The sequence below is a fragment of the Ambystoma mexicanum genome, chromosome 3q, assembly GCF_040938575.1.
Source record: "Ambystoma mexicanum isolate Mex_15411 chromosome 3q, UKY_AmexF1_1, whole genome shotgun sequence".
NCBI classification, from domain to species: domain Eukaryota; kingdom Metazoa; phylum Chordata; class Amphibia; order Caudata; family Ambystomatidae; genus Ambystoma; species Ambystoma mexicanum.
In genome coordinates this window covers 1,258,091,446-1,258,119,210 of record NC_090926.1, presented here as the reverse complement: position 1 = coordinate 1,258,119,210, position 27,765 = coordinate 1,258,091,446, and the positions used below count along the sequence as shown (strand labels likewise).

General features: G+C 50.0%; 1 protein-coding gene across 1 annotated transcript in view; it reads left to right on the top strand.

Moving 5' to 3' along the window:
• Positions 1–27,765, top strand: part of LOC138447847 (potassium channel subfamily T member 2-like) — a 1,314,520-nt gene that overhangs the window by 940,713 nt on the left and 346,042 nt on the right. The window contains exon 11 of the mRNA XM_069604273.1: positions 23,811–23,975. Within this exon, the coding sequence (XP_069460374.1) occupies positions 23,811–23,975 (165 nt within the window). The remainder of the gene's footprint in view (positions 1–23,810; positions 23,976–27,765) is intronic.

The following is a 27,765-nucleotide window of genomic DNA, read 5'->3' as shown; positions in this document are numbered from 1 at the left end:
CAGAAGAATAAAGGTAGTTGAACCAGCTCTCCTCCTCGCTTTAAACCTCACAGAGTAAGGCGGTCCCTGGAGGCAAGATGACACACTCTGGCTCGGTTTCTAGCACTCTAAGGTGTTCCAAACCGTGGATTGAGGCCCGCTGGCCTTCCATGTTAAAGTCTCTTTCTTGACTTTCAAAATTGTATTCCAATGTAAAGTTCATAAAGGTCCCCCTCTGCCGGGCTCAGACTTTACAGCACACAGTTCACGCGGGTGCCCCTCTGCTGAGCTCAGACCTCTCATGTCGCAGTTCACGTAGGTACCCATCTGTCGGGCTCAGACCTTTCACGTCACAGTTCTGCACAAACTTGCGGGGGGCCTCTCTTCCCCAAGCTTATTGTACTCTGGGTCTTCCTCAATTGTGCTCGGACCCTTTTCGGATGTCGAAGACTTTCAAATGTGCGTGGCTCTCTTTCCAGACCACTGCATGACCACTTCAACTTAAAGTTCACGTTTACTCTCGCTTGATTCACTTTTGCTGTTTGTTCACTTTTAGCTGCAAACAATGTACCTTTCACAGAGACTTTGGAATTGGCGACTTCCTTTCGCCAGACCACTCCATTACTTAGTATTGCTGATCTCACAGCTGCCTTTTACTTCAAAGTTCATTCACAGGTCTGCCTTTCTTCATGTCTCATCCACACGCGTGAAGCCTTCACTTGTGATATAATGTTGCTACTTCATTCGCTTTAACACACACCAGTCTCTCAGGTCACTTGCAAACTCACCGGCTGTGGGCACTTCTTTCTTGTTTTGATATTTCCAATTCACTAGTCAAGGTTAGCACCACATGCATGGCCTCATCTCCCACACTCTGCAGTGTTAGGCAGAATCCTGTGCAGTTCCCTTGGGAAACACTGCAAAAAGATTAAGACTACAGGAGTAAGCAGTAAACCCAATTGGTAGCAGTCTGCACCACCCAGATTTACCTGATATCTGTGGCTGAGCAGTCAGACTTCTCTCAAGAAGAGTATGGCAGTATATAGAGTATACACAATAGGGCCAAAAACACAGTAGAGCAAACAAACACTGAACAGAGCTTTGTATAAAAGGTATATAATTATTTATTTAAAACACACTTTAGGCAATATACTAGCACTCTAAATCAAAAGCGAGTTAAAACACAGTCAGGTTAACTATACACACCTCCCTTGGTAACTATTAGACAAGTCAGAGTTAAAACACCACGATTTGTTAAAACAGATGTGAGCGCGTAACCTGATGGCACTCCAATAGTTCAGTTAAAGGGAGAGAAAAAGACAGAGAATAGAAATAAAACAGGTCCCAACACTTTTAGGAGTTCTCAGCAAGGGAATAAAGGCAGTATACACTGTAGAGCCAAATTTCATAGGTCAGGCCCACTTTAAATGGAGCAAAGTAATCACACGGTTTAAAAATGCACTAAAAGTCTTTGCCGAATGTTCAAAAGAGGTTGGGGCGATTCAAGAAGGTAAAGTTAGAAGGTCTGGGGCCAACCCAGTTGGCAAGCCAAGGATTTAAGGGTCACCTTGGGCAAACCGAAGAAAGGGAGGGCAGGCAGGACACAGTACCTTTAACAGAGAGGAAGCTCCAGCGGTGGCAGTTGTTCCTGGCAGTGGTTGCAGTTTGTTCTTTCGACCAGGGGAAGAGAGGATCTCATCAAGGAGGAAACGTGGAGTCGTTGCACTGCACAGAGATGAAACCAGCCGCGGAGTTCATCAATAAAAGGAGCGTTCCTTTTATTCGCGGTCAAAGTGGTGAAGCTTGGCTATCCGGCCGCCGGGGTGCTTGGCACGGGCAATTCGACCAAGAGACGTCTTTGGAAGGCGAAAAGGGCGAACTGGTTGGTCCCACCAGCTCAGGGGAAGAAGACTCGTCCAGCAGAAGATCTTCTCTTGTCGTCGTGAAAGTGGTGAGGTAGTTGCAGCAGGGCTTCACCAGTGGTGTCATCGTTGCAGTTGGCTCAGCTTCTTCCCTCTTCGGATTCTTAGGTCCTGTGGCAACTTCTGAAGTTCCAGTCCCAAAGGCGCTGCTTTTATGCAGAAAAACCCCCATTTATCAGCCTAGCTGTCAATCACACATGCTAAGTCCAAACAGAGTAGAGTGCGACTTGGGTTGCCGAGGCAACGCAGTCCAGGGTGCCAATTCCCCCCTCCACCCTACTGTGGAACCCAGACAGAGTGGCACCATTTGGAGGGCTTCTGTGGAGAAGCCGGCAAAAAAGTGGAACAAAGGGCTCGACCTTGGTCAGAGTTACGGAGACGGACACGAACGCCATTTTAGAAAAGAGTTCTGGCAAAAAGACCCAACCATTATTTTAACATTAAATAAATAAACCGGCGGTATCTTTAACATTGCACCAAAAAGTGGTGCGTTTAAAATCAATCGGAAAATCCCATAGAGAATATTCCAGTGGAATATTTTGCGTGGTAACCACTGCCACCAGCCAGAAACTCGACAAGGGGGGACTGGACAGTGCCCCCTTGAAAACAGACCCAGGGGCAATCGAATTACCCCTTATCAGTACTTACACAATATGATGGTTTGTACTGGTTCTGTTCACAATTTAAGACTAGTAAAGTCAATGGTGACTTTACATGCCCTGGGAGACAGTAGTCAGTCCCAGGGTATGGAGTCTATGTTTGGGGGTCACTATGACACCCCTGTGTTACTGCACATACACAAAAAAACAGATAATACCCTATGGAGTAAAAGACTCCATAGCCCAAAAGCACACAAACAGTCAGAGACATACCTCAAATCATGCCTAAGAGTGCGAGTAAAAGAGTCTCACTCCTAGGAGGAGAAAAAAACAAACCCCAAAAATCCAGCAAAGCTGCTGGGGGACTCACCAGGTTTGGGAAATTAGCCTTATAAGAGAATTCTCCCTAACAGTGGAGTCTGTCAAATCAAAATGTCCTATGCTAACAAAACCTAATACCTGCCCTATCTCTTGTACCAAAATGTGTATAAAGGAGAAATGTATGCAAAGGAAAAATCATTTTTCAAAAGAATAAATGTAGTTGAACCAGCTCTCCTCCTCGCTTTAAACCTCACGGAGTAAGGCGGTCCCTGGAGGCAAGATGACACACTCTGGCTCGGTTTCTAGCACTCTAAGGTGTTCCAAACCGTGGATTGAGGCACGCTGGCCTTCCATGTTAAAGTCTCTTTCTTGACTTTCAAAATTGTATTCCAATGTAAAGTTCATAAAGGTCCCCCTCTGCCAGGCTCAGACTTTACAGCACACAGTTCATGTAGGTGCCCCTCTGCTGGGCTCAGACCTCTCACGTCACAGTTCACGTAGGTACCGGTCTGTCAGGCTCAGACCTTTCACATCACAGTTCTGCACAAACTTGCGGGGGGCCTCCCTTCCCCAAGCTTATTGTACTTCGGGTCTTCCTCAATTGTACTCGGACCCCTTTCGGATGTCGAAGACATTCAAATGTGCGTGGCTCTCTTTCTAGATCACTGCATGACCACTTCGACTTAAAGTTCACGTTTACTCTCGCTTGATTCACTTTTGCTGTTTGTTCACTTTTAGCTGCAAACAATGTACCTTTCACAGAGACTTTGGAATGGGCTACTTCCTTTCGCCGGACCACTCCGTTACTTAGTATTGCTGATCTCACAGCTGCCTTTTACTTCAAAGTTCATTCACAGGTCTGCCTTTCTTCATGTCTCATCCACACGCGTGAAGCCTTCACTTGTGATATAATGTTGCTACTTCATTCGCTTTAACACACACCAGTCTCTCAGGTCGCTTGCCAACCTACCGGCTGTGTCCACTTCTTTCTTGTTTTGCTATTTCCAATTCACTAGTCAAGGTTAGCACCACATGCATGGCCTCACCTCCCACACTCTGCCGTTTACTCGGGAGGATCGCTGGCATCCTTGAAACACAATCAATCCTCACTTGTGGGATCTGGCCTTCTCCACATGTCTTTCACGGTCTGTCAGAGGCAACAACCTCCAGTAGGAAACCCTTGGGGTTTTCGGCTTGCTCCTCTCGTCCCTTGGTCCATTGCTCTGCTTCAGCAGGTGTGCCTTTGTCCAAGAAGTTCAGCTCATACTCGTGTTCTGCCTTGCTCAGAGTATGTCTTTATTCGTGTGAGGAGAGCTAACTGGTATCAGGTGTATGCACTTAGTGCAAAGTGGCTGACTTTGCCTGACCCGATTAATGGGACATGTCCACTACTATGTGAGAGAGTTAGTCTGGTCACTCTCAGTCACCCTCTTCCTCGGCCCAGTGTTTGTGTAAAAAGGGGTGGGGGAGTTGGGACTTTGGAAAATCAGACAAAAATGGGATGGGGTAGATGAACAAAAAAGGGGGGAATGCCACGTCTCACCATCGGCTGTCGCGCCCCTACTCCTCAAAGACCCCTCACCCAGGTGATTCTCCCACACTGGTCCACCCCAAGGGTCTGGATCCAAAGGCAATCGACGTGCCCTGGCCTCCTGAGCAAGAGATCCCCAGAGACTAAACAGTGAGGCACCCTCTAGCAGCCAATGTCAGGGGGGAAGCAGCAGCACCATTTATGGCAGGGGCATGCCAGGGTTTGCACCCCTGCGGACAAAAGGGAATGCCCCTTTTATCCAATGTGGCATATCCCAGCTCATTTAAAAAAGTGGATTTGGCAGAAAGAGTTTGTTGACACGTTTACCCTGCTGGAGCTAGAGCAGATGGGCTTAGATATACGTCAGTTGCCAGAAAAGAAGAAGAAGAAATAGAGAGACAGGGTTAAAAAGAAAGAAGACATAAATAATTTGGTTGCACTGAGCGCATGGTGCATATAATGCAGTGCTTACAGTTTCTCCTTGCGTCTGGTTGCGCTGAGAACAAGGTGTCGATAGTGCAGTGCTCTACAGTTTCTTCTTGCGTCTGGTTGCACTGAGCACATGGTGCCGGTAGTGCAGTGCTTACACTCTCTCCTTGCATCTGGTTGCACTGAGCACATGGTGCTGATAGTGCCGTGTTTGCAGTCTCCTTGCACCTGGATGCACTGAGCACATGGCACTAATGGTGCAATGCTTACAGTCTCTCCTTGCGTCTAACAGCACTGAGCACATGGTGCCGATAGTGCAGTGCTTACAGTCTCTCCTTGCGTCTAACAGCACTGAGCACATGGTCCTGATAGTGCAGTGCTTACAGTTTCTCCTTGTGTCTGGTTGCGCTGAGCCCATGGTGCTGCTAGTGCAGTGCTTACAGTTTCACCTTGCGCGTGGTGCACTGAGCACATGGTGCCGATAGTGCAGTGCTTACAGTTTCTCCTTGTGCCTGGTTGCACTGAGCACATGGTGTCGATAGTGCAGTGCTTACAGTTTCTCCTTGCGCCTAGTTGCACTGAGCACATGGTGCCAATAGTGCAGTGCTTACAGTCTCTCCTTGCGTCTGATAGCACTGAGCACATGGTCCTGATAGTGCAGTGCTTACAGTTTCTCCTTGTGTCTGGTTGCACTGAGCCCATGGTGCCGATAGTGCAGTGCTTACAGTTTCTCCTTGCGTCTGGTTGCACTGAGCACATGGTGTCGATAGTGCAGTGCTTACAGTTTCTCCTTGCACCTGGTTGCATTGAGCACATGGTGTCGATAGTGCAGTGCTTACAGTTTCTCCTTGCGCCTGGTGGCACTGAGCACGTGGTGCCAATAGTGCAGTGTTTACAGCTTCTCCTTGCGCCTGGTTGCACTGAGCACATGGCACTGATGGTGCAGTGTTTACAGTCTCTCCTTCAGTCTGGTTGTGCTGAGAACATGGCGCTGATAGTGCAGTGTTTACAGTCTCTCCTTCAGTCTGGTTACAGTCTCTCCTTCAGTCTGGTTGCGCTGAGCACATGGTGCTGATAGTGCAGTGCTTATAGTCTCTCCTTGTGTCTGATAGCACTGAGCACATGATCCTGATAGTGCAGTGCTTCCATTTTCTCCTTGCATCTGATAGCACTGAGCATATGGCGCTGATAGTGGAGTGCTTACAGTTTCTCCTTGTGTTTGATAGCACTGAGCACATGGTGCCAATAGTGCAGTGCTTACTGTTTCTCCTTGTGTCTGATAGCACAGAGCACATGGTGCCGATAATGCAGTGCTTCCAGTCTCTGTGCGTCTGGTTGTGCTAAGAGCATGGTGTAGATAGTGCAGTGCTTACAGTTTCTCCTTGCGTATGGTTGCACTGAGCACATGGTGTTGATAGTGCAGTGCTTACAGATTCTCCTTGCGCCTAGTTGCACTGAGCACATGGTGCCGATAGTGCAGTGCTTAGGCGCTCCTTGCTTCTGATAGCACTGAGCACATGGTCCTGTTAGTGCAGTGCTTACAGTTTCTCCTTGCATCTGGTTGCACTGAGCACATGGTGCCGATAGTGCAGTGCTTACAGTTTCTCCTTGCGTCTGGTTGCACTGAGCACCTGGTCCTGATAGTGCAGTGTTTACAGTTTCTTTGTGCGTCTGGTTGTACTGAGCACATGGTGCCAATAGTGCAGTGCTTACAGTTTCTCCTTGCATCTGGTTGCACTGAGCACATGGTGCCGATAGTGCAGTGCTTACAGTTTCTCCTTGCGTCTGGTTGCACTGAGCACCTGGTCCTGATAGTGCAGTATTTACAGTTTCTCCTTGCGTCTGGTTGCACTGAGCACCTGGTCCTGATAGTGCAGTGTTTACAGTTTCCCCTTGCATCTGGTTGCACTGAGCACATGATGCCGATAGTGCAGTGCTTACAGTTTCTCCTTGCGTCTGGTTGCACTGAGCACCTGGTCCTGATAATGCAGTGTTTACAGTTTCTCCTTGCGTCTGGTTGTACTGAGCACATGGTGCCAATAGTGCAGTGCTTAGTCTCTCCTTGCTTCTGATAGCACTGAGCACATGGTCCTGATAGTGCAGTGCTTACAGTTTCTCCTTGCATCTGGTTGCACTGAGCACATGGTGCCGATAGTGCAGTGCTTACAGTTTCTCCTTGAGCCTGGTTGCACTGAGCACCTGGTCCTGATAGTGCAGTGTTTACAGTTTCTCTGTGTGTCTGGTTGTACTGAGCACATGGTGCCAATAGTGCAGTGCTTACAGTTTCTCCTTGCATCTGGTTGCACTGAGCACATGGTGCCGATAGTGCAGTGCTTACAGTTTCTCCTTGCGTCTGGTTGCACTGAGCACATGGTCCTGATAGTGCAGTATTTACAGTTTCTCTGTGTGTCTGGTTGTACTGAGCACATGGTGCCAATAGTGCAGTGCTTACAGTTTCTCCTTGCATCTGGTTGCACTGAGCACATGGTGCCGATAATGCAGTGCTTACAGTTTCTCCTTGCGTCTGGTTGCACTGAGCACCTGGTATCAGGCCCGGTTTTAGATGGCCCCGATTCCTGGTCACCCCGCTCCCACTCCTCCTCCTCACCTGATGCTTCGGATTCCGGTTTTGCTCCGAACCTCTTTCGCCACAAGGTTTTTTCTTTGCTGTGCAGATAAGGTCGGCCGCGAGAGGAAGCCACCCTGACCCTTTGAAAAGAGGTCTAGGAGGGGCACTCCTTCCGCAGCAGACCGGTCTGGGGAAAAAGACTTACGGCATAAAAAACCCCTTTGCCAATCGGCGGTCCTCGCTGTCTTTGGTGAATTGTAGAGGAGATCCGGTGGGATGCGTGTGTTCCGATGTAGGAGTACCCTGGTCGTTCCAGCAAACATGCACAAGGAGGTGGAAGGTAAGTAGGGGGTATGCAGGTAAGCGAGTGCGCTGAAACATGGAGTAGAAGGCAGGAAGAGAGAGAGGAGCACTGGGACAGAGCAGAAGCAAGACGAACAGGGGGGGAAGGAAACAAGTACGAGCAAGGGAAAAACAGCGTGTCAACCCGAAAGCCTGAACGCGAAGGGTTGCAACGCGTCGGCTTCCGGGTTGAACGCCAGAAAAAAAGGCTTGCGACGGCGTAGCCTGAAAGGCTAGACCGTCACAATACGGTGCGTGGGAGCGTGGCGGCAAACTCAATGGCGGCTCATACGCCAACGGGGCCACAACCGCCCGCTTCTACGGTTTGTGACACCTGGTCATGATAGTGCAGTGTTTACAGTTTCTCCTTGCGTCTGGTTGTACTGAGCACATGGTGCCAATAGTGCAGTGCTTAGTCTCTCCTTGGTTCTGATAGCACTGAGCACTTGGTCCTGATAGTACAGTGCTTACAGTTTCTCCTCGCATCTGGTTGCACTGAGCACATGGTGCCGATAGTGCAGTGCTTACAGTTTCTCCTTGCGTCTGGTTGCACTGAGCACCTGGTCCTGATAGTGCAGTGTTTACAGTTTCTCCTTGTGTCTGGTTGTACTGAGCACATGGTGCCAATAGTGCAGTGCTTACAGTTTCTCCTTGCAGCTGGTTGCACTGAGCACATGGTGTCGATAGTGCAGTGCTTACAGTTTCTCCTTGCGCCTGGTTGCACTGAGCACATGGTGCCAATAGTGCAGTGTTTACAGTCTCCCCTTGCGCCTGGCTGCACTGAGCACACGGCACTGATGGTGCAGTGTTTACAGTCTCTCCTTCAGTCTGTTTGCGCTGAGAACATGGCGCTGATAGTGCATTGTTTACAGTCTCTCCTTCAGTCTGTTTGCGCTGAGAACATGGCACTGATGGTGCAGTGTTTACAGTCTCTCCTTCAGTCTGTTTGCGCTGAGAACATGGTGCCAATAGTGCAGTGTTTACTGTTTCTCCTTGCGTCTGATAGCACTGAGCACATGGTGCCGATTGTGCAGTGCTTGCAGTCTCTGTGTTCCTGGTTGCACTGAACGCATGGTGCCGATAGTGAAGTGCTTACAGTCTCCTTGCGTCTGGTTGCACTGAGCACATGGTGCCGATAGTGCAGTGCTTACAGTTTCTCCTTACGTCTGGTTGTACTGAGCACCTTGGTGAAGATAGTGCAGTGCTTACAGTTTCTCCTTGCGTCTGGTTGCACTGAGCTCCTGGTGCAGATAGTGCAGTGCTTACAGTTTCTCCTTGCGTCTGGTTGCACTGAGCACCTGGTGCAGATAGTGCAGTGCTTACAGTTTCTCCTTGCGCCTAGTTGCACTGAGCGCATGGTGCCGATAGTGCAGTTCTTACAGTTTCTCCTTGCGCCTGGTTGCACTGAGCACCTGGTGCAGATAGTGCAGTGCTTACAGTTTCTCCTTGCGTCTGGTTGCACTGAGCTCCTGGTGCAGATAGTGCAGTTCTTACAGTTTCTCCTTGCGTCTGGTTGCACTGAGCACCTGGTGCAGATAGTGCAGTGCTTACAGTTTCTCCTTGCGTCTGGTTGCACTGAGCACCTGGTGCAGATAGTGCAGTGCTTACAGTTTCTCCTTGCGTCTGGTTGCACTGAGCACCTGGTGCAGATAGTGCAGTGCTTACAGTTTCTCCTTGCGTCTGGTTGCACTGAGCACCTGGTGCAGATAGTGCAGTGCTTACAGTTTCTCCTTGCGTCTGGTTGCACTGAGCGTATGGTGCCGATAGTGCAGTTCTTACAGTTTCTCCTTGTGTCTGGTTGCACTGAGCACCTGGTGCAGATAGTGCAGTGCTTACAGTCCCTCAAGGCGGCTGGTTGCACTGCGCACATGGTGCTAATAGTGCAGTGCTTAGTGAAGTGTTCATAAAAAGTACATATGAAAGACTCTATATTGCGTTTGCCATTCATTGACCGATGCACTCCTTGATTTCCCCTCACACGCCCTCTCTCACCCTCCTGTGCACAGCCTTCTCCCTCCTCGCCCTCTCTACGTCCTCCAGAACCCCACAGCCTGACTCATCCTCCCTCTGCAGTTTTAAAGTTGAATAACTTTGATTAAAGGCGCCAGATCGCTCATGAAATCATTCTGCTTTCTGTGCCCGTCCAGGTGTTCCCGGAAACATCCGTTTTCCTTCATTGAAAGACCATGACCGACTTTTCCTGCGCCTCCAGAAAAACTGAAAGCGCTCTCCCGCCCCCTTGCGGCCGGCTGTGGGCCCTGCAGAGGGGTTTAGGGTGTGGGAAGCTAACGTGGGAAAGAATCAGAGCAGAGCCGCTAGTGTGTGCATCCACCTGCCGCCACTGGCGCTGGCGCAGAAGCTACACGTCCTCCAGTGCAGTCCTGCCTTCCTAACACATGGCCTGTCCTTGCACACTCATGCGTGTGTTATGTATTTATTGGCGAATATTCACCCTAACACGTGGCGTTCTTGCACACTCACTCGGCCACTCTTCCTGGCACGGGCTGCGCGTATTTGGTGTTGAACAGCAGTGCTGTGGTGGTCGGGTGCTGCCTGTGGCTCTGCATTAGTGGGCAGTCCACACTAGCCGAGCATATACTTGAGAGCAAGGCGAGTATGCTTGGGTGCGCACTGCGCATGCACCAGGAGCAGGAAATGAAATTGTTTTTTTGATTTATTTTATTTGATTGTGCATTAGTACGGCGCTTATACAGCAGGAAATTGTGCTTCAAAGCGCCCAGATCAAGATTGTGCCTTAAAGCCGGTGCTGTGGGTCCGTCGTTATGTCAGTACGTTTTTTAGCGCATCACGAATGGTTTAATCCTGGGCTGCACAACGGATTCTGTCAGAGGGCCGGATGTACCTTACGTGCTGCCTACAGTGGGCCGAAAAGTATATGTGGGAGGAGCGGTAGGCGGGACGGTGCGAGGGGCACTAGGCAGGGTGGGGGCGTGGCAGAAGGGTTTTTCAACCCTCAATTTCTTTTGAACACATGGAAAAAGACCACACACTATGCCCCATGGCTGCCACCCCGCAACCAAATAGTGGGCACGTGGCCACCATTCCCCAACCAAACACTATGCCCAATGGCCACCATGCCCCAACCAAACACTATGCCCCATGTCCACCACACGAAACCAAACACTATGCACATGGCCACCACCCCTAACCAGACACTGTGCCCCATGGCCACCACACGAAACCAGACACTATGCACATGGCCACCACCCCTAACCAGACACTGTGCCCCATGGCCACCACCCCTAACCAGACACTATGCCCCATGGCCACTGCCCCTAACCAGACACTGTGCTCAAAGGCCACCACCCCTAACTCGACACTGTGCCCCATAGTCCACACTCCCACACTATGCCCCATGTCCACCACACGAAACCAAACACTATGCCCCATGTCCACCACACGAAACCAAACACTATGCCCCATGGCCCCCTTACACCCAACCAGACCCTATGCCCATGGCCACCACCCCCAACCAGACACTATGCCCCATGGCCACCACCCACAACCAGACACTATGCCCCATGGCCACCACCCCTAACCAGACACTGTGCCCCATAGACCACACTCCCACACTATGCCCCATGTCCACCACACGAAACCAAACACTATGCCCCATGTCCATCACCCCCAACCAGACCCTATGCCCCATGGCCACCACCCTCAACCAGACACTATGCCCCATGGCCACCACCCACAACCAGACCCTATGCCCCATGTCCATCACCCTCAACCAGACCCTATGCCCCATGGCCACCACCCCCAACCAGACACTATGCCCCATGGCCACCACCCACAACCAGACACTATGCCCCATGGCCACCACCCCTAACCAGACAATGTGCCCCATAGACCACACTCCCACACTATGCCCCGTGTCCACCACACGAAACCAAACACTATGCCCCATGTCCATCACCCCCAACCAGACCCTATGCCCCATGGCCACCACCCCCAACCAGACACTATGCCCCATGGCCACCACCCACAACCAGACACTATGCCCCATGGCCACCACCCCTAACCAGACACTATGCCCCATGGCCACCACCCACAACCAGACACTATGCCCCATGGCCACCACCCCTAACCAGACACTGTGCCCCATAGACCACACTCCCACACTATGCCCCATGTCCACCACACGAAACCAAACACTATGCCCCATGTCCATCACCCCCAACCAGACCCTATGCCCCATGGCCACCACCCCCAACCAGACACTATGCCCCATGGCCACCACCCACAACCAGAAACTATGCCCCATGGCCACCACCCACAAACAGACACTATGCCCCGTGGCCACCACCCCTAACCAGACACTATGCCCCATGGCCACCACCCCCAACCAGACACTATGCCCCATGGCCACCACCCCTAACCAGACACTATGCGCGATGGCCACCACCCCTAACCAGACACTGTGCCCCATAGTCCACACTCCCACACCATGCCCCATGTCCACCACCCCAAACCAAACACTATGCCCCATGGCCGCCACCCTGCAACCAAATACTGTGCCTGTGGCCACCATGCCCCAACCAAACACTATGCCCCGTGGCCACCATGCCCCAACCAAACATTGTGCCCCATAGCCCACACCCCCACACTATGCCCTATGGCCACCACCCCCCAACCAAACACTATGCCCCATGGCACCCACCCCCATCCAAACATTATGCCCCATGGCCACCATACCCCAACCAAACATTAAGCACCATGGCCACCACCACCAACCAGACACTGTGCCCCATAGTCCACACTCCCACACTATGCCCCATGGCCTCCACCCCCAGCCGAACACTATGCCCAATGCCCCGACCCCCCCAACTAAACACTATGCCCCGTGGCCACCATGACCCGAACAAACACTATGCCCCATGCCCGACCCCCCCAACCAAACACTATGCCCCGTGGCCACCATGACCCGAACAAACACTATTCCCCATGGCCACACCCCTAACCAGACACTGTGCCCCATAGTCCACACTCCCACACTATGCCTCATGCCCACCACCGCAAACCAAACACTATGCCCCGTGGCCACCATGCCCCAACCAAGCACTATGCCCCATGGCCACCACCTGTAACCAGACACTGTGCCCCATAACTCCACACTCCCACACTATGCCCCATGCCCACCACCCCAAACCAAACACTATGTCCCGTGGCCATCATGCCCCGAACAATCACTCTGCCCCATGGCTACCACCCCTATCCAGACACTCTGCCCCATAGTCCACACTCCCACACTATGCCCCATGCCCACCACCCCAAACCAAACATTATGCCCCGTGGCCACCATGCCCCATCCAAACACTATGCCCCATGGCCACCACCCCTAACCAGACACTGTGCCCCATAGTCCACACTCCCACACTATGCCCCATGCCCACCACCCCACACCAAACACTATGCCCCATGCCCACCACCCCAAACCAAAAAATATGCCCCATGGCCACCACCCCACAAACAAATATTGTGCCACATAGCCCGCACCCCCACCCTATGCCCCATGTCTATCGCCCCCAACCAAACACTATGCCCCACACACCCCTAAACAGAGGGATCAGTGGACTGCATCCGTGCAAGAGCCTTTTCACAAAAACAGTGAGCTAAATGGCATTGGCATCAACAAAATAAATTGTCTGCATCCCAGTTTCACTACTAACTAACGTGTGCAATCCTGAGTATATCATTTAATCACACTGTGCCTTATGTTATGTTATGTTATTTGGCATTTATATAGCGCTTTATATATCATTGGTATGAGCTCAAAGTGCATGTGGCTTGAACGCCCTCGGGGACTGTAGTCCAGGTCGGTCGAGAGAGTAGGGTATCATAGGGTGCTTGGGTGCACTCAATATGTGGGCAGTTGATGCGATTGGTTGATGGTAGCTGCATCCTAACATTAGGTGTGGTGGAGATCAGTCACATGTGTGCAGTCTGGAGGTTGGGCTCCAAGGCTGGATTCAGGCTGTGTTAGGCCTGTGAAGGATGCTTATGTGAACAGCTAGGCCAATTTTCGTGGGTATAGCTGCATTCTAGCAGGATGTTGAGGTGTTCATGGAGTATTGTTCGTATGTGAGCAGCTAGGCCGAACTGATCAAGGGGTGTAGCTGCACTCTGATTAGTGTTGGTATAGAGTAGAAAGTGAGCATAGTGGTAGGAGAGGTGAGTGTCTGGAGTGGAGGTTCTATACTTACGAGCCCACTGTTCCGGATTTCATTTACGTGTTTTGAGGTTGCTGTATTCACAATTCCATCTTGTTGTGGCAATGGCTAACATTCGCAATCCTGTCAATCAGTGACGCAGGCCAATATTCAGAATAATATCCAAATGCGGCACTTGCTCACATTGAGAATTCTGTCTAGATGTGAAGCAAGCCAGCATTTATAATCCTGTCTAGGTGTGATGCGAGCTAATTGCCACAATTCTAATTAAATGTGGTACTGGCTGACATTCACAAGCCTGTCTAGATGTGACGCAAGCTAATATTCACAATTATATCTAAACGTGGCACTGGCTAACTGCAGCTCTGCAAGTGTTTCACTTCGTAGCTTATGTTAGCATATCATGCTTTCATAAAATACAAATCCTAATGATTTTAGAGTTGCTGCATATGTTATAATAGTGCAATTTAGGTACTTTTCAAAAGTTGCTGTTTGCCACTTGGCTTACTTAAGCAACTCATTCTAATGTGACTTCCATTGTACCTCCAAGTATCAAAAACTGATGATGCTTCTTGCAACGTCCTTTTCTGTGAAGTCTCTTCTGGTGGTGCAATCCAATGGCATTTGTAAAATGCCATCTGTCACTAATGTTACCAAAAGAAGCGGACGGTGGGGTGGAGGGGGGTCATGCGCGAAAGGGGTCGTATGAATGGAATCACGGACAATGCATTTGGGGGGGAGTAGCAGGACTTTGCGCCTTGCCCCAACCCACTCTTGCAATGCTGGATGCTCCCCTACACACCCCTCAAACCCCAAGCACACACACACCCAAAAAGAATGCGAGGGCGCCCCCACTTACCGAGGCTGGGGATGCCATCACAGGTACTGGAAGATGTGCTGGTGCCCGCTCAACATGCTGCTGCTGGCATGGCAAGGCTGAAATGCCTTCCGGCAACGAGTCACGCCACGTCAGCTGCAGTGCTGGCCTCTATTGGTGGAGCATGTGCACTACGTGCCTCATAACAGCCACGTAGAAAATGGAGTCCACCAATAGCGGGACAGTATTTTCCTGGCCCGGCAAGTCACAAAAAGTCTTTCCTAACGGAAGGCGGCCGTTGCTACTTGCAGGCCGGTATCCATTAGGAAAGTCTCTCATCCTGGCTGGGAAAAGCAACATGCTGGGCCGCACTTGGCCCGTGGGCCGTATGTTGTGCACCCGTGGTTTAAACCCCCATATATTCAGTGATTGCAAGAGGTTTCTTAGAGCTCCACTCATGCAGTGCTTGAAGCAGCATGTGAAATAGAGTGGGGGCTCTTACAGGGAAGTGGCCTAATAGGGGCGTGGTCTAACGGTGACATTCAGGTCACGTGAGTATTTGCATACGTCTTTCCCCTTTCTGTAGTGGCTTGGCAGGCTAAAGAACGAATGTTTGGAGGGATGCCCAGAGCTGTGCCAAAGGTTGAGAATAATTCCAAACCTTCGAGCCATCAGTATTATTCCGAGTGTGTTATTTTGAGTGTAATATTTTAAGCGTTCTGTTTTGAGCGTCTTGTTGTTTGGCATGCTGCACTCATACTGTGGACATGTATGCAGTTCATGTTGTGCATGGCTATTCCACACATGTTATTCTGAGGGTATCATTCTCACAGTATTATTCTGAGTGTATGATTCTGAGTGTAGTGTCACAGATGGTGTAAGCCACACTCCAACGCTCTGAGAAGCTTCAGGGATTTTCGTGAAATTCTTGGAAGGACCTATGGCTGTCCCTCCTCCTCTCTTTCTCCTCTAGAAAACACCATCGACCCAGGCTCAGGCGTCCCCACACCCCACAACACTACACAAAGCAGATTCCACCCTACTGGCTAGGTTCTTAGTGTTGCTAGGTGTGGAGGCCGATAAGTAGTTTGCCTTCTGTAGCTGAACTCCTTCAGGGACTTTGATCATGGGGTTAGTCTTTCAAAGGGGTTATGGTATGTGCTGTACAGACACTCGACCGATTTGGTCTCTTTCCTTACATGCCCGCCGTCCCCTTTCCCTCTCACTTCCTGATGGACTTTCCCCACTACTCTCCTACTCCCAATTGCACCCACCTTACTCCATCTACTCCCTCTTTTCTCCTCCTCTGTCCTTCTGATGCCGCTGTCTCCTTCTTTGATTTTGCTACTCCCTCTTCCATACTACTACTCCCTCCTCCACACTATTACTCCTTTCTCCACACTACTACTCCCTCCTCCACACTATTACTCCTTTCTCCACACTACTACTCCCTCCTCCACAATACTATTCCCTCCACTAAACTACTACTCCTTCCTCCACACTACTACTCCTTCCTCCACCCTACTATGTCCTTCTTCACACTACTACTCACTCATTCACACTACTACTCCTTCCTCCACCCTACTACTCCCTCCTTCACACTACTACTCCTTCCTCCACCCTACTACTCCCTCCTCCACCCTACTACTCCCTTCTTCACACTACTACTCACTCATTCACACTACTACTCCCTTCTTCACACTACTACTTCCTCCTCCCTCCTTCACACTACTACTCCTTCCTCCACACTACTACTCCTTCCTCCACCCTACTACTCCCTCTTCCATACTACTACTCCCTCCTCCACACTATTACTCCTTTCTCCACACTACTACTCCCTCCTCCACAATACTATTCCCTCCACCGAACTACTACTCCCTCCTCCACACTACTATGCCCTCCACCAAACTACTACTCCTTCCTCCACACTACTACTCCTTCCTCCACCCTACTATGTCCTTCTTCACACTACTACTCACTCATTCACACTACTACTCCTTCCTCCACCCTACTACTCCCTCCTCCACACTACTACTCCTTCCTCCACCCTACTACTCCTTTCTTCACACTACTACTCACTCATTCACACTACTACTCCCTTCTTCACACCACTACTCCCTCCTCTACACTACTACTCCTTCCTCCACACTACTACTCCTTCCTCCACCCTACTACGTCCTTCTTCACACTACTACTCACTCATTCACACTACTACTCCCTTTTTCACACTACTACTTCCTCCTCCCTCCTTCACACTACTACTCCTTCCTCCACACTACTACTCCCTCCTCCACCCTACTACTCCCTTCTTCACACTACTACTCACTCATTCACACTACTACTCCCTTCTTCGCACTACTACTTCCTCCTCCCTCCTTCACACTACTACTCCTTCCTCCACACTACTACTCCTTCCTCCACCCTACTACTCCCTTCTTCACACTACTAATCACTCATTCACACTACTACTCCCTTCTTCACACTACTACTTCCTCCTCCCTCCTTCACACTACCATTCCTTCCTCCACAATACTACTCCCTCTTCCACACTACTAGTCCAACCCACCTTCTACTCACACCCTCACTCACATGCATGATTCACAATCGCGTCCTACACTTCTTCACCTGAGACACTCATTGCTCTATTAGACTTGCTCATGCCACACTACCACTTGCACGCCCTATCTGACCTCACCCGGACAAGCCACGCCTTCCTTCTTCCTCTTGCTTCTTTATACTTTGCTTCCTGTTCCCATTGGGTGTCACCTCCACCTCCTCTGACCTCACCCGGAAAAGCCACGCCTTCCGTCTTCCTGTTGCCCTCTTTATACTTTAGATACGCCGGCCCACACGAAGGCCATACAAAGGCCCTGTTTTGCGCCCAGGACCCCCCTTCCTGACGACCTTCGACGAGGGTGGTGGGCAGGAGCCCCCCCTCCCATCCAGCAGACCACCCGGCAGCAGCAAGTGCAGATCCGCTGCACTGCACACGGCGGCCTGCCTGTCCCTGTCTCTCCCGCTCGCCTGACTTCGCCATGCCGGGCGCGACGCGGCCTCAAAGCGAGGCTGAGCCTCGATCTGGGCACTTCTAAGCCCTTTGCTTCCGCCGGCAGGCGGATACGCCGGCCCACACGAAGGCCATACAAAGGCCCTGTTTTGCGCCCTGTTCGGCGCATGGGAGGCGTAGCCTACTCCTATTGCGCCCGCTCCCTAAATGCTGCAAGGACCTTTGCTCATTGCCTGACGGACCCATACTACTATGGTAAGCCCAGGGGCTATGTATTCTTATTTTCTTACATCCCATAACAGGGGAACCTTCAATTTGACATACTGACACTGGTTACCTGCAAGGTTATGCTAATCTTTGCCCACTGTGCCCTGTGCAACTTAATCACTGCCTATGTTTACCTATGCCCACTGTGCCCTGTACAACTTAGTCACTGCCTATGTTTACCTATGCCCACTGTGCCCTGTGCAACTTAGTCACTGCCTATGTTTACCTATGCCCATTGTGCCTTGTGCAACTTAGTCACTGCCTGTGTTTACCTATGCCCACTGTGCCCTGTGCAACTTAGTCACTGCCTATGTTTACCTATGCCCACTGTGCCTTGTGCAACTTAGTCACTGCCTGTGTTTACCTATGCCCACTGTGCCCTGTGCAACTTAGTCACTGCCTATGTTTACCTATGCCCACTGTGCCCTGTGCAACTTAGTCACTGCCTATGTTTACCTATGCCCATTGTGCCTTGTGCAACTTAGTCACTGACCCTTGTGCAACTTAATCATTGCCTATGCCAATCTACGCCCACCGTGCCCGGTGTATCCAGCTCCACATCATGAGTATCACACCTTGCAGCCTGCTATTGTACCTATCTGCAATTATCTTCCACCATAGAGAGGACAGCAGCCTCCCTACTATGTTCACAAGACCCCTAAATTCCACCATCACCACCCTCTCTACTGACACCAGTATGGAACACCCGGATATGAATCCCCTATCCGAGCTTCCCAGCAACTCATGTAGTCTACTCTGTCGAAACTCTAGGCTCAGAGCTAGACTCTCGAAACTTTATGAGCCTCTGACCAGAACCCTACCTCCCAACAATAAAAGATCCAATACCCAGAAGCCCAACACCAATGTCCCCCCAAAAAACAGGAGACTTCCTCCCACTACCCAGACCAAAACTGTACCACCTCACCCGTCATACCACCTACTCAAAGGAGGACTAATAAATGCAAGATCCCTGATAGCACATGCCACAGATATCTGCGATCTGATAGTGCTTGACAATCTGGACTTCATCGCCATCACCGAGTCCTGGCTGCACAACGCAGCAGGACCCCTACTCTCCTTAGCCATCCCAGAAGACTTTACTATATTCAGGCAAGATAGAACCAACACGCGCGGCGGTGGCATTGCCATCATCGCAAAGACCAGCTTAGATATGAGAATCTCACCTACAATAGCAGCTGACTCATGTGAATCACTCACTATCAGACTTCCACTAGCTAGCTCCCAAACCTTGACGATCCACCTCATCTACAGACCACCTGGACCCTTAGGGACCTTCGAGGAGGATCTACATAATTTACTCTCCAACAACCTTAAAACCTCTTCACAACTACTCGTCCTAGGAGACTTCAATCTGGGTTTCAATGACCCTTCAGATAAAAATGCCACCATTATTGCCAATTCCCTTTCAAATCTGGGCATGACGCAAAAAACTCTTGAACCTACACATAATAAGGGAAGAATCCTTGATTGGCTAGTAGACTACAATTGCACGGCCAATATCAAAGCTATTATCCCTCAACCTTGGACAGACCACTTCTTCCTGTCATTTGAACTATCTACCTCTAGACCACCTTCACCAGCCTCCATCATGGCCCCGCCTTGCCCAACAAGAAACAAAAAGAGCATCACCAGAGACAAAGTGATCCCGGCCATTCTACCTACACTTAATGGATTAGCAGATCATCTAGACCCAGAAACACTAGTCAACGAGTACAACAAAATTATGCTAACTACCCTCGACAACATCGCACCCTTGAAACTCAGAAAAAGTAAACCCAAATCTCACCTAAATAAATGGTTTACCCCCGAACTAAAGGATCTGCGACTACTTAAGAGGAGCTGCGAAACAGCTTGGAGGCTCACCCCTTCAGTAGACCATAAAATGAAACTAACAGAAATGTCCTCCCAATATAAAAAAGAAATCCATCTGGCCAAACAGAACTCCTTTAATAAGCGGATCTCCAACGCCAATTCAAGCATGAGGGAACTTTTCACCATCCTCAAAGAACTAGAGTCACCCATCCCCATTCCGGACACTTGCATCAAAGACAAAACCTGGTGCTCCAACATTCAGCTAGCCCTATCCAACAAAATCTCCCTACTCCAAACAAAAATAACCAAAAAGAAAGCCTCCCTTACTCATCATCCCAAGACTAACAACCTCATTACAGACCATACCCCAAAGACCCAGGTCACAGCCACACGGTTTATGTTTTCCAAAACATCGATTCTCGAGGTGGAGAAAGTCATCCTCTCTCTTAAGCCGTCTAACTGCCAGGGCGATTTTTGCCCTGCCCAGCTTATAAAAGACGCAGCTAGAGACCTCTCCCCGTTTATTGCCAAACTCGTCAACTCCTCATTCACGTCCGGCACGGTACCCACCAACTTAAAACAATCCTGGGTACTACCATTGCTTAAAAAGCAAACGCTAGACCCTCTTATACCCACAAACTACCGCCCCATTACAACAGTCCCCTTCCTGCTCAAAATCCTGGATAAAATCGCCTACAATCAAATCCAAAGCTTCCTGGAACAACATAAACTTTTAGGTGAGCGCCAATCAGGATTCCGTCCACAACATGGTACAGAGACTGCCCTTATTGACCTAAAGGCACAAATAGATGAAATAAGAGATAAAGGTAAAATGGCTCTCCTCTTGCTGCTGGACCTCTCGGCGGCATTCGACCTTGTAGACCATGGAGTACTTTGTAGCCATTTAGACTCAGCCGCACATTTCTCCAAGGAGGCCATATCGTGGATTGAATCCTTCCTCAGTGATAGAACCATGAGGGTGTTCTCCCCTTCGGCAGCGGCGGACCCAATCCCCATCCGTTGCGGAGTCCCTCAGGGCTCATGCGTCTCCCCGACTCTCTACAACATATTCACTAAGCCCCTTTTTGATGTTCTGGACCATCTTGGTATCACCTACACCAACTATGCAGATGATACCCAGATTCTCCTCCCACTTTCCGGGGACTACAACAAGGATTTGGCCTTGGTGAATAGGTTGTATATCATCGTCCAGGCATGGATGGCAACCCACGGTCTATGCCTGAACGATGACAAAACAGAGTTGCTCATCCTAAGGACTCATTCTAACATACAGAAACTCAGTCAGGACTATACATCATTTGAAATTGACGGGAACATCATCAAGGTTTCCAAAGATGTGAAGACACTTGGCTTCTATCTTGATGCCACCCTCTCTTTTGACAAGCAGGTGAAGTCATTGGCATCTGCCACCGCCTTCACATGCAAGCTCATTAGAGCAGGCAAGCACTTTCTCTCCGATTACAACTGCCTTATCCTAGCGAGAGCATTAATCCTTTCGAGGCTTGATTATTGCAATGCCCTCTACATTGGAGCAAATAAATCCATTACCCACCGACTGCAAATTCTTCAAAACAATGCCCTACGAGCCGCCCTTGGTGTACCTAAAAGATCACATATCTCAAACATTAGGCGTCAAAACAAATGGTTGTCCTCCCAAAACAAAATCCACCTTAAAGTTGCATCCCTAGTTCATAAAGCCCTGAACAATGCAGCACCAAGCTATCTCCGCAACAAACTCACAATAAGACATCACTTGCGCCCTGCCAGAACTGCAAATGCCAACTGCCTCATCATTCCGAGATTCAGGTTATCTAAGGCGGGGGGTAGTAGCTTCCCGGTGCAAGCAGCTCAATTATGGAACTCATTGCCTAATCCCCTACGCGAGGCACAGCCCTTCCCTAAATTCAGAAATAACTACATCAATCTGCTAAGGACTGCCAATGAATAGCCTACCGGCGCCCACTTATCCTTCACCCCACCCTAGAACATACACCTCATCATGATCTTATGGTCCCACCCACTTTGCCCACCTGACCGTTGAGCTTTCGCCCACACAGTACCTGTACATAGACTGTCTTGATCATATTTTGTATTTATTCTGCATGTAAACTGCAATTGCTGCCTTTCCGTGATATTTTGCATTCTATATTTGTATTTTGTATTTGTACAGTGTATGTATCCCATGACCCCACCCTGCAACCTAAGCTTCGCATTTTCTGTACTGCTGCGCCCGGTTACCTTCGGGTCTGGTGCGCATTATAAGTGAATAAAACAAACAAACAAACAAACAAACAAACAAACTTTGCTTCCTGTTCCCATTGGGTGTCACCTCCACCTCCTCTGACCTCACCCGGACAAGCCACGCCTTCCGTCTTCCTGTTGCCCTCTTTATACTTTGCTTCCTGTTCCCATTGGGTGTCACCTCCACCTCCTCTGACCTCACCCGGAAAAGCCACGCCTTCCTTCTTCATGTTGCCCTCTTTATACTTTGCTTCCTGTTCCCATTGGGTGTCACCTCCACCTCCTCTGACCTCACCCGGAAAAGCCACGCCTTCCTTCTTCCTGTTGCCCTCTTTATACTTTGCTTCCTGTTCCCATTGGGTGTCACCTCCACCTCCTCTGACCTCACCCGGAAAAGCCACGCCTTCTTTCTTCCTCTTGCTTCTTTATACTTTGCTTCCTGTTCCCATTGGGTGTCACCTCCACCTCCTCTGACCTCACCCGGAAAAGCCACGCCTTCCTTCTTCCTCTTGACCTCTTTACACTTTGCTTCCTGTTCCCATTGGGTGTCTAGCTCTGTCTAATCCAGCCCTGCTCTCCCCTCCCCGGTGCTGTTACACATCGGACACTGATGAATAGCAGGTTAAGCCCCGCCCCTGGTCTCCATGCAGATCTGCTGTGACTTGGCAATGACTGCCCTTGTTTTTCAAAGTCTAGGTTTGTGTTAGGGGGTCCCTGGTAGCCATCGCCCCATGCTTATAAATCTTTCTTGGGGGTTTCTGATCCTTTCTTAATTCACTAGAGGTCTAGGGTGTGGTCCTTGGTGCCGGACAGGCGCGCACTGGTGTTTGCGAGCAGAGCACTGTTGTCTCCCAGCTTGTGTGAGTGCTGTCTCCCGCTGGATGCTGCTCTGGAGGGGGGGGGGGTCTGCTCGTGTTGTGTAGCACTGGGGGGCTGCTGCAGCTTCCCAGGTTCTTTGTCGCTACTCTGGTCTGCCACAGTGTCTCTCTTGAAAGAATCAAAGGAACTCTGGCGAGCGTCTTGCTTGTGACGTATGAGGTGAGACGCAATTGTGTTGCGTAGAAACACTGGCACACGGGGGAGGGGCAGGAACTGTGACCCTGTCAACTGCCACCGTCCTCCTCAGTGGAAGGAATGGCTGTGGATTTCTTCCTAGTAGGCTTAACACCCTGCTGAGGGGGGTACCCATCCCGTCTTGACAAGGCCATGGTACTAAGGGCCTCATTACACGGTAGGCGGTAAGGGTTAACGGTCACCGGTAATGGTACCGGTGACCGTTAACCCTTACCGCCTTACTACGAGGTCCCTTAGCAGGTTGGTACTTTAACGCCTGCTTTTAGCAGGCGTTAAAAACCAACCCGCTAAGGGACCTTGGTGCTAATTACGGCACCGCAAATTTGCGGTACCGTAATTAGCACCTTCCCCATTCCCATTATGCCCTATGGGGCAAAAATGGGAATGGGGAATGGCAATGATGGAAGGGGGAATTACCGCCCCGCCAACCTTGGAATAGGGCGGTAATTCCCCTTTCCACCAAGGCGGTGCCGGTATTTTACCGGCATGGACCAAGGTGCTATTAGCACCTTGGTCCACCGCCTACCTTGTAATGAGGCCCTAAGTCTTTGTAGGTATGTTTTCAGCCAACGAAGACTGTCCCTGCCGGGTAACAGCATCACAGTCACAGTAAAGTGTCGCTTGCTGCCCATCAGCGCTCTTTCTCTCTCTCTTTCTCTCCTTGCAGTTTGAGCAGCTGGCCTTCCTGTGGATGGAGCGCCAGAAATCTGGGGGCAACTACAGCCGCTACCGGGCGCAGACAGAGAAGCACGTGGTCCTGTGCGTCAGTTCTTTGAAGATTGATCTGTTGATGGACTTTCTGAACGAGTTCTACGCCCACCCGCGGCTGCAGGTGAGTTGTGTTTAAGGCAGCCATCACTCAAGGTGTCCCGCGTGCACAGGTGATACTGCGTCCCCCATCTTGCCTTCAGTGCCAGGTTCTTGAGCAACACAATTTGGGCCTCATTCCGAGTACGGCGCTAACCAATGGCGCTATTAACGCCTTGGTTGACGCCGTACCCGGACCGGCAGCGCCTTGGTGGATGGCGGAATTACCGCCCCATTCCAAGGTTGGCGGGGCGGTAATTCCCCATTCACCAAGGCTCTTCCCCATTCCCAAATGAGCCCCCATAGGGCTCAATGGGAATGGGGAAGATGCAAATAATGGTGACCGTTCATTACGGTCACCGTTATTGGCTTGGAGGCCCCTTTGCGCCCTCGACTTTAACACCTGCTCAAAGCAGGCGTTAAGGGCGAGGGCGCAAAGGGAACTCGGAGTATGGCGGTAAGGGATTACCGCCACCGGTCTCGTTACCGGTGGCCGCTATCCCTTACCGCCATACTCGGAATGAGGCCCAAAAAGCTGTGATGTACAAAGCGTGCAATGCCGCGCGTCATTGCCCCTTTTGTGGACCACACAATGGCACTCCCTTTTGAGTCAACCGTAGTCCAACATAAGGTGCTAAAGACATAAAAGTGTTATTCCTGCCGGAACCTGTTTTTTTTTAAAATGTCTTACGGGCTGGGGTTTTTTGTGGTTATTTTTGCAGGTGGCGTGTGGACACGGCATTGTTTGGCCATTTCCATTCATGCTACGACATTCGCATGCAGTTCCCATAGGAATCCATTGTAAACACTGTCTGCAGGCATGCACCCGTTTTGCAAAACTATGTGTAAAAGGGCAGGGGGGATAGCTCAGGGGAAACATGCTCACCTTGGAAGCAAGACGACTTAGAGCAACACAGGTTCGATCCCCGGGTCCACACTTAGAAACCTCTGGGTATTAAGTGCGTTACAAAGAACTGGTTACATTACAATAGGATTTTAAGGCTATTCCGCCTGTTTTAACACTTTTTTTGCACTTCAAGTGCATGGAACAGTGAAACCAGGTGGTCGCCACCGTGCACTTTATGCTTGGCTAAATGTGAAAAAGAAAATATGTGTGTGTGTCGACAGCGAAATGAGTGATACTTTATACATAAAATGTTATATGTACAGCAACTGGTAAAAACAGGGCCCTTAAGCAGCTGCCCTTATACAATATACAAGGGCGACACTTCACCACTAGAAAGGCATCTGTATTATTCTGCCTCTATGACAGGTGGATCAGGGCATACTGTCACAGCTCTGTAGAATGTATACGTTAACATCCATTTTGTGCACACCCTGCGGTTGTGTCATATTGTTTATTGTGCAAAAAACCTGCATTTCAAGGCTTGTGGCAAGAGTTTCCCGCCACTTCATTGCTCAGTATGCTCTTCCTGAACTCATTGTGTTTAAACAGTACCCCTCCCTCTGACAGATCATCACCTCCTCTTGTGCCCGACAGCGTGCCCAGCTCTGGGCGCCGCCATGGTGGGTCACACCAAGCCTGATAACAAAGTTAACAGGTGGGTAGCTGACCTCCAGGGTAGCAGACCGATTGTAACTCATGGAGAATACCTCAAGAATGAGGCATACACACTACCCCAAATCTTTCACTGCACTTGATAGAGAATCAGGATGCAGGGAGGTGGCACCCAGCTTGGTCGTAACCATTGAAGACATATGTACACCTGTCATATGGGACTAGAGTTATTTACGAGGCACACAGAGCAGCAGTTGTTCAGGGGATCAGCTCTAATGGCACACAGGGAATCGCACTTAGGCCGGGGTCCTGGAAAGGTCCTTTGCCTCTAGCCTAGAAAGGAGACATTTTTGCGGGGACATTATTACATGGAACCGTGCAGACTGGCTCAGCAGTTGGACCATCAAGCCTAGAAGGGAGGTGTTCCATTGGTGCAGTGAGGATGGGGAAGCAGCTGAGCAAGTCTTAAACCGTTTAAACATTCTATTCCTTCCTTCCGTTTGTTTGGTGATCCATGAATGGGCCATTCAGACTCGGGGAGCACAAGTAGGGTTGTACCAAACTTTGGCTTCGATCGAGTATTCGGCCAAAGTTCCACTGATTTCCCGCTATTCAGCTTCGGCCAAATACTTTCTGGAACACTCACTCGAAGCCGAAGTCCAATATCTATGATGACCTATTTTCTCTCTGTTTTATAGCCAATTACAGAGAGTGATACTGAAAGGGGGAAGGCTTCAACAGCCATTAAGCTACTTGCTTATTGGCTGCTGCAAATGCCACCCTCACTGTTGTGCCGAATGTAGACAAGAATTTCCTTTTGTTATGCTCTGTGAGCAAAACGCTCCTGCGGCAAGGCTAAACCAGCCATTCTGCTACTTGCTTATTGACTGCTGTAGTATTTTCATGTGTTTTATTCACAGAGCGTCTCCGAATGAAATCTTTGGGACTTTCTCTGAGCAAAATGCATTGTTCACACTAGTGAAGGTGCTGTTATGTAACGCCAACTTCACTGGTGTGCATAATGTATTATGCTCACGCAGGTCTCTCCAAGGATCTCAGTTGGAGTTGCTGCGTGAGCAAATTATATTCAGCAGTCAGCACACCAGTGAAAGTGGAGTTTACAAAACATGCCTCAAGCAGGGGCACATTATGCAAATGCCACCTCCACTGGTGTGCAGAATGTATTTCCATAACATGCCTCCAGCAGTATATTAAACTTTAACATACTGTGGGAGGCAGCGTTCTTGAAACACTTGAGTATAGGCGCGTTATAAATGCCATATGATATCATATCATATCATATCATATCAAGTATATAAAATCCTGCTTGAGGCCCACTTTGGGAATGGCGCAGCCTTTTCCTATGGATACTTGCACATTTTCTGATTGGTTTAATAGGACAATGCTGCACCTTTTCCGTAGTGTGCCTCCAGCAGAATAGTACACTTTCTTCTGGAGCAACGGGGGAAGGAACCACACTTTGCTCCATAGTGAACTGTTTGGCTTGCTATTCGGCTTCAGACAAATACTTTGGCCAAATATTCTGTCTTTGGGCAGAATAGTAATTTCACCTTTTGGTACACCCCTAGGTGCCATATCACCCATCTCTCCACTTGAGTGTCCCACGCTAGCCAAGTGGGTATGCAGTGATAAAATCGCGGCAAAAATGTCGCCTGTATAAAAAATCGCTGCAAAAATGCCATGGTTTGACCCGTTAAAGCTGTACCCCATTACACCATTTAAGGGGAGCATGGGTTGCAGGGGTGTCCCCTGGGATTCATTCATTAAGTAATGTTTTATTAGACGTCTAATACTGGAGACCAGTCTCTAAGCGTGGGGCCAGGATTCAAACCTCTGTTTCTCTGCGTTGTCTTGCTGCCAAGGCAAGCGCATTGGCCCACAGCTATCCTCCGGGGCCCGGGATGTCACCCCTTCTACTAGTAGGAAGAGTACCAGTGCATTTGGCATCCTAGTGGGCATACTGGCAATATAAACTGGTTAGAAGATTTCCCTGAGCCCCTGGTGAGGGCAAAGCATCTTCACTGGTAAGAAAATTGAAGCCAACCTTATGTTTCTGAGTCCATATTGGTGCCCAGACAAGTCGCTAGTGTTCCGTTGTGTCCCGTGCACGGGCAGACCTAGCCTTGAAGACTGTGTGTGCAGGCCTGGGCAGGGTGTGTATGCAGCCCTGTGCCGGGTGTGAGCAGGCCTGTGCAGGTTGTGTGTGCAGGCCTGTGCCGTGTGTGTGTGCAGGCCTGTGCAGGGTGTGTGTGGAGGCCTGTGCTGGATGTGAGTG